This window comes from Heteronotia binoei, chromosome 20 (genome assembly GCF_032191835.1).
Source record: "Heteronotia binoei isolate CCM8104 ecotype False Entrance Well chromosome 20, APGP_CSIRO_Hbin_v1, whole genome shotgun sequence".
NCBI lineage: Eukaryota > Metazoa > Chordata > Lepidosauria > Squamata > Gekkonidae > Heteronotia > Heteronotia binoei.
In genome coordinates this window covers 13,163,181-13,176,659 of record NC_083242.1, presented here as the reverse complement: position 1 = coordinate 13,176,659, position 13,479 = coordinate 13,163,181, and the positions used below count along the sequence as shown (strand labels likewise).

Genomic DNA, 13,479 nt, shown 5'->3' with positions numbered 1-13,479 from the left:
CTGTTTAGAAGGAAGGGAGGACTTTTTAGGCTGTTGTGACCGAGGCCTTTGTTGAAACTGAGGTTTCTGCTGGCCAGTCTTTCTCTTCCAGAAATCATTACGCTTAGGTGGCCTTTGACGCCTTTGAAATGATGGTCTCCAGGGTTTTGCACGGTTGGACTGCTGGGAGAACGGTTGGGAGACTCCCAAGCGCTTAGCACGCTTGCGGCCGTCATCCACCGAGGCGAGGACCTCGTCAGTAGAAGCATGGAAAAGGCCGAGGCCATCGAAGGGGAGGTCTTCGATCTTTTGTTTAATGTCCGGTTGTAAATTTGTGGACCTTAGCCAGGCGTGGCGACGTAAGGCAACAGAGGACGCAAAGACCCTGGAAGAGCAGGAGACAGCATGGCGTATGGTGTTGATCTGTTGCTTCGACACTCTAGACAGCTCTGATACCAAGCTGGAGGCCGTTCTTTGGGAAGGTTCAGGAAGGGCGGGAATAAGAGGCGTATATTGGTTGGCCAAGTTGAAGACGTAAGCCGAAAAGTAGGCTAGATAATTGTTCAGTTTGGAATTTGTGGAGGCAAGGTTGAATATCTTCCTGGCCAGGGTGTCTAATTTCCTGCCTTCACGGTCAGGAGGTGTCGGATGTCTGGAGGGCTTAGCCTTAGTGGCTGAGTGCACAATAATGGAGTTGGGTGCCGGATGAGAAGCAAGAAATTTAGCCTCAGGAGCGTGAACTCTGTAGAGAGAGTCAAAGCGTTTAGCGGTTGGTGGGACCGAGGCAGGTTTGTCCCAGGTTTCGCGGAGGCCTTCGAGGTGCACCGGAAGCATAGGAAGCAATGAGCCAGGTGGAAAGTCCGTTTGCACGAGGTCGTGTACAATGTCAGAGACCTTAGGTGAGTCCGACGGAAGAGTAATGTTGAGGGCTTCCGCCATGGTGGTGATTAGATGGAGATAGGCCTTGGACGCATCTGATGGAGAGAGTCGGGGCTGTGGTACCGAGTCCGAGACTACCGAGTCAGGATGGTCCTCGGAGTCTGACGATGCTGACGATTCGGGGTCGGAACGGGAATCCTCACCCGAAGGAGGATGTGGAGGCCGGATCGGGTCCGAAGGAACGTTCTTAGGCTTTACCGTCTGAGCAGGTTGGTCTGTAGGAGTGGAGACCGGAGGAGCAATCGAGGCCGAGGCTGATGGAGTGCGCGGTCTAGCGTCCTCTGCTTGGTAGTGGTCCCGGGATCGCTGTAGATCGGAGTGACGTACGCATTCCCGAAGCCTATCACGGAGTCGAGGGGAATAGCGAGAGTAATCAGGCTCTCGGATCCGATCTCGAGGGTAATCATGTTCTCGGGTCCGATCTTGATCGCGGGATCGAGAAGAGAGGTCACGGTCGAAACCACGGGCCCGTGGAGAATCGCGGAGTCGTCGGGAGAAGTTACGGAGTCGATCACGGGGTCTAGGAGAGTCCTCGTAGCGGTACGGGGAATAACCTGAACCCTCCAGAGATGGAGACCGAGAAGGACGATGGAAACGAGAGTAGTGACGGTCGTATCTAGGAGTGGAGTAGTAGTCGTGATAATAATCCGAGGAGTCGGAGTCTCGACGCCGACGTGGCGATCTGGAGCGGTCCTTGAGAGGCGGCGACCGGGATCGGGCTCGACGTGAGGGCGAACGAGAGCGACCTTTGTTTGAGGCCTGAGTGGCCGAGTCCTTGTACAGGGGAGAAATCCCGACGTCTCGGAAGTCCTTATACAGGGGAGAAATCCCGATGTCCCGGAAGGATCCGATCCGAAGCGGAGGTTTAAGGTAGGTCTGGGTAGACTCGGTGGTGAGGTCGGGTTCTAGAAAGTCGGTCGGGACCACGCTGTGCACCGAAGGTGAACGAGAGTGGACTGGTATAACCTCCACTGCTGTGGATGAGTGAGGTGTCAGTTGGGGCATGTCGGTGATGACGTCCGACGGAGCCGACAACTCGGGCGGAAGAGCGGGTTGTGTTGGGGTCGCAGGATCCATAGACGTCGATGTCGAGATTGGAGCCTGAGGCTTCTTAGGAGCCGAGTGCGAGTGGAGTTTCCTCGGAGCCGAATCGGCCGATCCGGAATGACGAGTTTTTTTGTGTGCCGGATCCGTAGATTCCAAATGGCGCGATTTCTTCGAAGCCTTATGGCCGGTCTCGGCGTGCTTTTATCGGACTTGTGCTTCTGTTTAGAGAGAGACACGTCCGTAGAAGCCGAATCTCCCGCTTGTTGTTGGGGAGGCGGCAAGTCCGACGCGGGCATAGCCCTTAGGGACAACTCAATCAGGAAACTCCGGAGCCTTGCCGCACGGTTTTTCCGGGCCTGCTTTCCGAAGTTCGCACAATGAGGGCAGGAATCGACTCGGTGAGATTCCCCCAAGCAAAAAAGGCAGTGGCTGTGGCCGTCTGAAGAAGGGATTTTGGTCCCACAGCGCGTGCACTTTTTGAAGGTAACTTTCCCTTCCATGCGCTCCGGACAAGGGAGGGGGGGGAAGGGAGAAAAGGGGAAGATAGCGCAGAAACGTTTTTTTTTTTTTTTTAGATTTTTCGGGACGAAAGGAGAAGATATAAGAAAAGGAAATACGATACCAGGTGAAGGAAAAAGGTCGAAAGGATGAGGTAATGGACGAGCTAAGGAGAAACGCAGCGAGGAAGGTGTTGTCCGGGCGGCGGTAGGAAAGAAACTGAGTGGAATGGGCGCTCTCCCCCCGCTCCAGGCATGCGCGGTCGCTGCCTGCTCCCCAGAGCGGGAGGAAAGCGCGCCAAAAGACGTTATAGGCGAGCTATTGGAGCTCCGAGGTATGGATCCGTTGCCTGCGGCAAGACCCATGTGTGGGACTGCACAGAGACCACGAAGAAGATCTCACAAATACCTCCCTCTAAATTCACAGGATTTTCAGAGGGATGGCTGGAACAAAAAAAAAAAATCTGGAGGATTTTTATTAAATTTGACTATGTTTTACAAGAAGGATATCAATTTGCAATACTCCACTGGTAGCAAACTTGTGCCAGTTTCATCCCAGTGGGGTAAGAGATGATAGATTATTTCTTGTTATAAATCCAGGTGGTTCTATATGGCTCATAGTCTTATTTTCTCGTGTGAATGCTGGATTTGAAGATCACTTTGGCATACTGAATATATATCTCCATTGTACTTGTACTTGGGACTATGATTACAGCAAATTTGTTTCTTTTCCCAAGTTCCGTGTGTTGGGCAAGCATATCGCAGAGCTGTGGAGTACACAAAAGTCACACCCTTAATCATCTCCATGGGCCTCGGGGCGACTGTTCTACCAATGGCTGCCGGGGCTTTTTTTGTAGCAGGGACTCCTTTGCATATTAGGCGACACCCCCCTGATGTAGCCAATCCTACAAGAGCTTACAGGGCTCTTCTTACAGGGCGTCCTGTAAGCTCCAGGAGGATTGGCTACATCAGGGGGTGTGTGGTCTAATATGCAAAGGAGTTCCTGCTACAAAAAAAGCCCCGGCAGCCATTGGTAGAACAGTCGCCCCGAGGCCCATGGAGATGATTAAGATGTGACTTTTGTGTACCCCACAGCTCTGCGATATGCTTGCCCAACACACGGAACTTGGGAAAAGAAAATTTGCTGTAATCATAGTCTAAGTACAAGTACAATGCAGATATACATTCAGTATGTCAAAGTGAGCATGATGTACAGCAGCTGTAAGATCCAGAGAACGAGGCTGAAGCAGAACATCTCTTTTGGCGTGCTCTCAGGGGGCTTGCAGGGACATGAGCTTAACAGGTAGACTGGGGCAGGAAGGGGCTGTGGGCATTGGGTCAAGAGGATAGTTACAGCAAGCCCTGGCTGCTGCTGAGAGGTGGAAAATGTGCTTTGCACAAAGTAGATCCGAGATATCTTGATAGATTAAGATTGGGAGCCATGTTGGTCTGTCTGTAGCTGTAGAAAAGAGCAAGACTCCAGTAGCACCTTTAAGACTAACGGAACTGGTGGTAGGGTAGGAGCTTTCGTGGCTCGCTGCTCTGAAAAAGTGAGCAGTGACTCACGAAAGCTCGCACCCTACCACAAATTTTGTTAGTCTTTAAGGTGCTCCTGGACTCTTGCTCTTTTCTACTGGGTATCTTGAGCTAAAGGATTTTAGGTAGCCGGGCTCGTGAAGATCACAAAGAAAGGGCCATGGCTCAGTGGAAGAGCCTCTGTTTGGCACGCAGAAAGTCCCAGGTTCAATTCCCATCATCCCCAGCTGAAAGGAGCAGGCAAGAGAGGATGTGAATAAACTTGGCCTAAGACCCTGGAGGGCAGCCGCCAGTCTGGGTGGACAAGACTGACCTTGAGGGCCTGAGGGCCTGATTCAATATAAGGCAGTTTTGTGTGTGTGTGTGTGTGTCAGGGGTGGAATTCTAGCAGGAGCTTCTTTGCATATTAGGTCACACCCCCGATGTAGCCAATCCTCCAGGAGCTTACAAAAAAGAGCCTTGTAAGCTCTTGTAGGATTGGCTACATCAGGGAGTGTCTGGCGTAATATGCAAAGGAGCTCCTGCTAGAATTCCTCCCCTGGTGTGTGTATGCCCAGAGCTAAGATGCAGCAGCGGTCTTAAGGAAGAAGGGAAAAACAGGTTTCTTACCTGTAACTGATGATCTTCGAGTGGTCATCTGTGCAGTCACACACATGGGGTTATCTGCCAGGATCAATCCCGACCTCGGAGAATTCAAAGCAATCTTGGAGCGTTAATTTTGGCGCACACTTCCTCTCGTCCCGGGGAGGAGGCATCCACTGCGCATGCCTAGACAAGAGGGAGGCGCTTCACCCACCCAGTTTCTTCCCGCCGCAGTATAGGAGGAAATTTTGAATTAGGAACAAGGAACCAGCAGCAGGGAAGGTTGGGCGGGCGTGTGTGACTGCACAGATGACCACTCAAAGATCATCAGTTACAGGTAAGAAACCTGTTTCTCTTCATCGTGGTCTCTGTGCAGTCCCACACATGGGTGACTGGCAAGCTAATCTGTCCGGAGGCGGGTGCTGGATCTGTAACCAAAGGACAAAGTTAGTTATGCATATAAGAAGCAATATCATACTTACAGTGTAGCTGACTGGAAACATCAGTCGAAAATGGATCGTAGCACACCCTGCCCGAAGGATGCGTCATGCCAAGCACGGATGTCTAAAGTGTAGTACGATGCAAACGCAGAGCTGTGGGGTACACAAAAGTCACACCCTTAAAGCTGTCTTCCAGGACAGGAGATGCATAGGAATGGATGTCATGGGCTCAAAAGGTGGCTTCATTAATTGGCTCAGCACAACAGACAAGCTCCAGGTGGGGTGAAGCTGATGGATTGGAGCATGAAGGTGGAGGATCCCCTTCATGAAGGCTTTGGTAGCATAGTGGGAGAAAACAGTGCACCCTTCAATGTGTGGATGGAATGCAGAGATGGCCGCTAAGTGGACCTTCAGAGAAGAGTACGACAGTCCTGAGTTAGAAAGGGATAAGGTGTAGGTCAGGATCTGAGCTATAGTGGAGAGTTCAGGCTTGAAATTATGTAGAACAGCATACGCTGAAAAACGTTTCCACTTTAAAGAATAAGATTTTCTGGTGGCAGGTTTTTTGGCATTGAGTAGGACATGATGAACGTCCGAAGGAAAATTCAGAAACTGATTTTCCAGGCAGTCAGTCGTAGAAGTCCCGGATTGTGGTGCAGAACCTTGCCTTCTTGTTGGGAAATCAAGTCCTGAACTTGAGGAAGTCGGAGGAACCAGGGTTGACGAGGCCACCATGGTGTAATCAGGATGCAATTGGTCCGACCTAGCTTTATCTTTTGCAATACTCTCATGATGAGAGGGATTGGTGGAAATAGATAATGTAGTGTTCCGGACCATTGATGGAGGAAGGCGTCCCCTGCAGACAGTGGGGATGGAGGACCCCGGGTGTAAAAGTGCGGACACTGGGCATTGTCTGGAGATGCAAATACATCTATTTTTGGAACTCCAAAAGTTTTGAACACTGTATGCAGGTAACGACGGTTGGGGGACCATTTGTGGTCATTGACTAGATGACGACTCAGTGTGTCTGCTTGGACGTTTTGGACTCCTGATAGATGCACCGCTGTCAGGAATATGTCGTGAACTATACTCCAGTGCCATAAGGGTAGGGCTAGTTTGCACAAGCGAACAGAGGCTGTGCCTTCCTGCCAATTGATGTAGAAAACAGTGGCTACATTGTCGGAGGTGACCTGAATGTGGTGATTGTGAAGAGACGGTAGAAAAGATCTCAGAGCTCTGTGGACCACCAGGAGCTCTAGGCAATTGATGTGAAGGGATCTCTCGTACTCGGTCCATTGTCCCTGAACTGTCAACGTTCCCAAGTGGGCTCCCCATCCCCACTTGGAGGCGTCGGTCGTGACAATCACAGAGGGCGGTGTTCGTACGAATGGCACTCCTGCCAGGAGATGACGATCCATCGTCCACCATTTTAGAGATGGGATAATGTGAGATGGGACTGTAAGTAAGGTCATTTGGTGTTGCTGGTGTGGATGAAATGTCTGGACAAACCACAGTTGCAGAGGGCGCATATGAAGTCTTGCAAAACAGAGGACAGCGGTGGTGGCCGCCATGAGACCTAATATCCGCTGAAAGATGAAGGCTATTTGGGTACGGTGCGTGATTATAGTATTGGCCAAAAAATGGATATGCTGCACTTTGTCTGCTGGAAGGTAGGCCTTGTGTGATATCTTCGACAGACGTGCCCCTATAAATTATATGTTCTGAGAGGGATTCAGGTTGGATTTTGCATGATTGACCTGAAGACCTAGTGCAGACAGGAGGGACAGAGTAGACGAGATGTCCTTCTGAAGTTGTTCTTTTGTTTGAGATACGACCAGCCAATCGTCTATATAAGGGTAAATGGAGATCTGTTGTTGCCGGAGTACGGCTGCCACCGTCATACATTTCGTGAAACCTCTCGGTGCTGTCGAAAGACCGAAGGTGAGAGCGCGGAATTGATAGTGTTGATCTCCGATAGCAAACCTGAGGAATCTTCTGTGATGGTGATCGATGGTGAGATGGAAGTAAGCATCTTGTAGGTCTATCGACGCCATCCAGACCTGCTTTGAAATCAGTGGTAGGATAGATTGCAGAGTATTCATGCGGAATTTTTTGTAGCTAATATGGAGATTGAGTTTTCAAAGATCCAGTATAGGGCGCTGCCCCCCATCTCTCTTTGGAACTAGAAAATAGCGGGAGTAAAATCCCGTGTGATGGAACTGCGGTGCAACTGGTTCTATAGCTCCCTTGTCCAGCAAGGTGGCGATTTCCATTTGAAGTGGAACAGATGGGGGTGTAGGTATGAATCTGTGGAGTTTTGGAGTCGAATTGAACTCTATGATGTAGCCCCTGTGGATGATCGCCAGGACCCATGAATCCGATGTTATGGATTCCCACATGGGGTAGAATGGTCGTAGTCTGGTGGTGTCTGAATGGTGTTGTAGCTGATTGAGAGGTAGAAGAGAGGAGTCAAAGAGACAGCTTTGGAGCCGGTGTTGTCTTCTTTGAGGTTTGTGGACATGCTCTTTGCTGAAATGGTTGCTTTGCCGGAGGAGCCTTACATTTCCAGAATTCAGCTTGTCGGGGGGATCGGGAACGTTTGTAGTATGACGGTTTCCAGGTTCTCTGCCGATTAGGTTGGGATTGCTGTTGAGAAACTCCCAATCTTTTGGCCCTTTTCCTACTGTCATCAACAGTGGTTAAAATATCATCTGTGGTGGCATTAAAGAGACCCTGTCCGTCAAAAGGTAAGTCCTCTATCTTGAATTTGATGTCAGGTTGCAGTGACGAGGACCTGAGCCAGGCATGATGGCGTAGAGCAATCGATGTAGCCATAGTCCTAGATGAGCATGCCACAGCATGATGTACTATATTCATTTGCTGCTTGCTGACACGAGAGAGCTCCTGAAGGATGTGCAAAGCCTGTTTCTGTGCTGCATCTGGAAGGGAGGGGACCAAGGTGGTAAGTTGGGAGGTCAGATTGAAAGTATATGCCGAAAAATAGGCCAAATAATTGTGAATTTTGGAAGTAGCAGTGGTAAGAGAATAGATCTTTCTTCCTAAAGTGTCCAATTTCTTCCCTTCCTTTTCAGGTGGAACTGGGTGTCGTGTTTGTTTGGATTTTGAGGACGAAGGCACGATCATGGAATTTGGTGCCGGATGATTGAAGAGAAATTTTGATTCAAAAGCATGAATTTTGTAGAGGGATTCAACTCGTTTAGATGTCAGTGGCACTGAAGCAGGTTTGTCCCATGCCTCTTTCAAGGCTTCCAAGTGAACTGGAAGCATTGGGAGAAAAGAGCCTGCTGGTAGGTCTGCATGTACTAAATCATGGACTACATCCAAAACTCTAGGTGCGTCAGTAGTCAGTTTAATATTAAGTGAATTTGCCATGTTGGACAGCAAATCTAGGTAAGATTTAGAACCCTCTGAGGGTGATAGGTCAGCAGGTTTGATGATGTCGGAGGCTGGTGAAGGAGGAGCTGAAGCTCTAGAATGGGAGGAATCCAATTGTTCCGTTTCGGATTCTTCCTGAGTTTCAATGGGTGTATCAATGGGTTTGGTAGGCATCGATATTTGTTTGGTCAGCAGGGGAGGCTGTTCCGTCTGTTGTTTAGGGGAGACCGAGCACACTGAAGTCGATCTAGCTGGAGACAATGGTTTTGATACCATAGTGTAATGCGTCGATAGGGACTCTCACGGGGTCGATAAGACACGTCCTCACGGTACAGAGGACGATCCTCACGGTATACATGCTCCCGATGTGGATGATAAAGCACTTCACGGTACTGAGAGTCCTCACGGTACCGAGGATCTTCACGGTACCGATGGAAATCTGAGGAAGGTGATCTGTAATATCGTCAGTACCTACGAGGAGATGGTGATCTGGACCATGATGGGCTATAATAGTAATAGTGTTCCCTATGATGACTTCGAGATCTCTCAGCTTGGACTCGAGTGGATGGCGCTCTCGGTGTCAAGGGTTCTCTTACTAGGCATCGAAACTTCCCGGAAGGAGTGTGCGCTGAGAAGGTTAGCACACTGACTTCTGTGTGAATCTGGAGATTCAGTGTTGAGGATATTTTCTGGCAAAGACCCATGAAGTGATGGGGACCGAGAACGGATATGTATGACCTCAAGAGGTACGGTATCGATGGGTGCCGAGACCTCTGCTGTCTGTACCGAGGCCGCGGTGTCGACAGTTGGGTGCGATGTAGAAGTCATGGTGGAAGACTTCGAATCCGAGGACCTATGGCCCGTCTTAGATTTGGTTTTCGGTGATGTAGAAATCGAAGGATCTTTAGAAGTCGATTCTGTGCAATGTTTCTTTCTAGAATCATCAGACTTTTTTGAGTGCTTCCCGGACTTAAGCTTGCTGGGAACCGAAGCCATGGAAGCTGCCGGTCAAGCCACTCCCTTTTGAGTAGATACGGAAGATGCCGAGGTTTGGGATCCCGAAGTATGGGACATAGTAGGGCGCAGTGACGACTCCAACAAATGACTTCTGAGTCTAGCCGCATGGTTTTTTCTTGCTTGCTTTCCAAACTGACTACAATGCAGGCAAGTGTCGGTACAATGGGCCTCACCCAGACAAAAAAGGTATAAAGAATGTCCGTCTGTGGATGGGATTTTTGAGGCGCACCGAACACACTTCTTGAAAGTGATTTTGTCTTTCCCTTCCATCTGCCCGGGGGAGGGGGGAGAGGGGGAAGGAAAGGGACGAAGGTAGAAAGATGATATTTTTTTATATATATATAACAATACCGGTGAAGTTGAAGAAGGAGACGAAGATAAACGATAAGGAGAAAGTGCAGGAAAACAGATGAAGATCGCAGCAAATAGAGGAGACTCAGCGAGGTAGGTGTATCCCGGGCGGCGGTAAAGAAAACTGGGTAGGTGAAGCGCCTCCCTCTCATCTAGGCATGCGCAGTGGATGCCTCCTCCCCGGGACAAGAGGAAGTGTGTGCCAAAATTAACGCTCCAAGATTGCTTTGAATTCTCCGAAGTCGGGATCGATCCTGGCGGATAACCCAATGTGTGGGACTGCACAGAGACCACAATGAAGATACTTTGGCTGAAGGCAATGGAGAGAACAATGAAAGTTTCACAATGTGCTCAACTCAGCCTGGACCCATTTGTGGTCCCACTGAGGTCTCAACCAATGAGAGCTGGCTTTCTAGAGAAGCAACTTTGCCCTTATGGAGCTGAGCAGAATAAAGGACTGCCAGAGACGAGACGGCTAGCAGCTCTGTGTATTTGGAAGACAGGCACGAATGGAGGTCCCCGTTGCCCATACCGTGCTGGAGGCCTCGCTCTCCGTAACCCTCAGGATTGCAGTGATGAAGCGAGCCTGTGATAGTTTCAGTGTGGTGAGTCGTGCCCCCGTCACCAGGAAGTTCTTGTTGACCAGTTCTTCAAGGAGCTGGAGGGATGCCCCCTGGCCGAGGGAGGTGGGAAGGATCAGGCAAATGCTTTGGCAGAGCGCAGCGAGGTGAGGGCGTTCTGGATGGGGGGTGGGAAGAAGGAGAAAGATTAAATTTTCAAAACTCTCTTAAAGCAATTCTCCCCTGCTGTCCGCCACACATACTTCTGACCCTGAGGGGCAATCTTGAGTTCTCGTGGACCAGGCTAAAAGCATTCAAAAGCAGATGGGGACTTCCATTTCCTTCTGCAGAAATCAATCAAAAGGAAAGAGAGAGACCAATCAAATTCTCATTGGGTTACCAAGCCTGGGTCCGGGCAGGATTCAGATCACAGTTTGGCAGCTGCGGGGAAAGAGGGTGGAGGATTGTATGCTACTCCACGGCAAAATAGTCCCTTTGCGTAGAGAATTAGCATGCCAGGGATGAAGTCAGGAGTGTCAAACTCATATGTTAGGAGGGTCGAATCGGACATAAACGAGACCTTGTTGAGCCGGGGCATGTCAGGTTGGGCCGAGCCAGGCCAGGCCAGGCTATGTGTATACCTATTTAGGATGAGGTAGCAGAGATATAAATTTTATATATAAATAAACATGCTTAAAACATTAGCACTCATTGGTTTTAAAGATGCTTTCTGTGTATTTCTCCCATGGGATCCAGGGAACTGGGCCAAAGAAGCTCTGGCTCTTCCCCATGGGACTGGGGGGTGGGGGGAGGAGCCTCAGCCAATAGAAGGAAGAGAGGCTTGGCTCAGTAGCTCTGCTGTGCAATTGAGAGATCCTGGCAAAGCAAGCTCTCCCTCCCCCCTTCCTTCCCAAGGGAGGAGCCTCAGCCAATGGAGAAAATAGAGGTTTTGCTCTGTAGCTCCTGTGCTATTGAGCAAGCCTTGCAAAGCAAGCTGTTATGCAGAAGGAAGCAAGAGAGAGGGAGAACGAAGCAGATGACAGCCAGTTGCTTGGGGGCCTGATAGGAGCCCTCCAGGGGCCTGATTCAGCCCCCCAACTGCAAGTTTGACACCCCTGTCCTAGCCTTCTCCTTGACAAGCTAGTTTTCAAGGTGCAGGAGCCATCTTTGTTCAAACTCCTTACCTGCACTCTGTGCTGGTATGACCCAGACACAGGTTTACCATTTCGGTGGGAACTGGGCAACAAAGGCTGAAACAGGTAAGACTGGGATCATGTGTCCGGGTCCCTTTATAAAATGCCAATCAAGACCAGATTCCCTGATTTGTCATTAGCTTTTTTTAAAGTTTAAACAGACTTTAAAGGACCTATCTTTTATTTTTTGAAATGCTACTGAAAGACGGGGGGACAGTTTCCAACAGCAAAAGTGGAGATTAAAGGGTTAAATTGCCTCTTCTTTCTGTGCATGGCTCCCTAGGCAAACTGAGGCTGCCCAAGCCTGCCACTTGTCTTTCCTGGATAGAAGAAACTTCTCCTCACCCTGGGTGAGGAAGAATTATTACCACCGGGGATCATTTTGTAGAAAAAGAGGTGCCAGAGCTCATTGGCATACTTGCATATGCCACGCACCCCTGACATCACCGGAAGGTGTACTATATTATACCAGCTCAGCATCTCCCTTAAAATGCTTCTTTTTGAATTATAATTGTCATAAGAAAACCTGACTCCCATCATCCTTTTTAAATTACTTTTCCTATGTGGCCCACAGTGGCATGATGAAGATTTCCAGTTTGCTGTAGTGGTGTAGTACTGGAGAGCCAATTTGGTGTAGTGGTTAAGTGTGGGGACTCTTATCTGGGAGAACCAGGTTTGATTCCCCACTCCTCCACTTGTAGCTACTGGAATGGCCTTGGGTCAGCCATAGCTCTCGTAGGAATTGTCCTTGAAAGGGCAGCTGCTGTGAGAGCGCTCTCAGCCCCACCCACCTCACAGGGTGTCTGTTGCGAGGGGAGAAGATATACGAGATTGTAAGCCGCTCTGAGTCTCTGATTCAGAGAGAAGGGCAGGGTATAAATCTGCAATTCTTCTTCATCATCTATCTGCTTTATATATTTTTTTGTTATTTCCCCATTTTTTGTGGGGGGAAATAATAGAAAGTTTGTCAGATCTTAGAGTTCAGCAAAATTCTCACAGGCGGGCTGAACAATGGAGCCTAGAAGCAAGGGTTTTTTTGGGGGGGGGCGTTAAGAAAGAAAGAACACAATAAAATCTAGAGGTTCCGGAGCTCTGCTCCTGTGAGCTCTTGCCCAAAATGAGGCCTGGTCACCACAAGCATCTTCAGTCAACACTGACAGACAGCTGAGCCCTGAAAAGGACAAGAACCTCTCTGACCTGCAGTGAGAGACGAGTCAGGCCAAACTTCTCGTATATTGCCAGGTCAAGGTAGAAAAGAGCAGGAGTCCAGTAGCGCCTTAAACTCTAACAAAATTGGCGGCAGGGAAGGTGCTTTCAGAAGTCACTGCTCACTTCTTCAGATACAGCTAAAATATGAGTCCATCTGTCCGATATCTTGGAGAGCGGAGTGACTTCAGAAATTTCAGATGTCATTTGGCATCTGAAGTCACTCTACGCATGGTAGGTAAAGGTCAAGGTAGTCCCCTGTGCAAGCACCAGTCGTTTCCGACTCTGGGGTGACGTCGCATCACGACGTTTTCATGACAGACTTTTTACAGCGTGGTTTGCCATTGCCTTCCCCAGTCATCTACACTTCCTTCCCCCAGCAAGCAGGGTCCTCATTTTTACCGACCTCGGAAGGATGGAAGTCTGAGTCAACCTTGAGCTGGCTACCTGAACTCAGCTTCCGTCGAGATTGAACTCAGGTCATCAGCAGAGAGCTTGGACTGCAGTACTGCAGTTTACCACTCTGTGCCACGGTACCTCAGGGCAAAACAAACTACCACGTCCAGTCTTCTGAAGAAAGAGATCCAGCTGGTTTTGGAATCTGAGAATCTTAGAGTCAGAGGGAAGCTTCGCAGAAAGACTGAACCTGTTCCATAGCACCAATCTTCCCAGGGTACAACAGCGCCCTCCAAGAGGCCAAGCCTCTTTCCTGAGGAGGGGGGGGGGGCTTGTTTAC

The 13,479-nt window shown here is 49.6% G+C and overlaps 1 protein-coding gene across 1 annotated transcript in view; it reads right to left on the bottom strand.

Moving 5' to 3' along the window:
• The window catches only part of LOC132588594 (dynein axonemal assembly factor 8-like), a 97,804-nt gene that overhangs the window by 21,447 nt on the left and 62,878 nt on the right, over positions 1 to 13,479 (bottom strand). Inside the window, exon 12 of the mRNA XM_060261026.1 lies at positions 10,317 to 10,522. Within this exon, the coding sequence (XP_060117009.1) occupies positions 10,317 to 10,522 (206 nt within the window). The remainder of the gene's footprint in view (positions 1 to 10,316; positions 10,523 to 13,479) is intronic.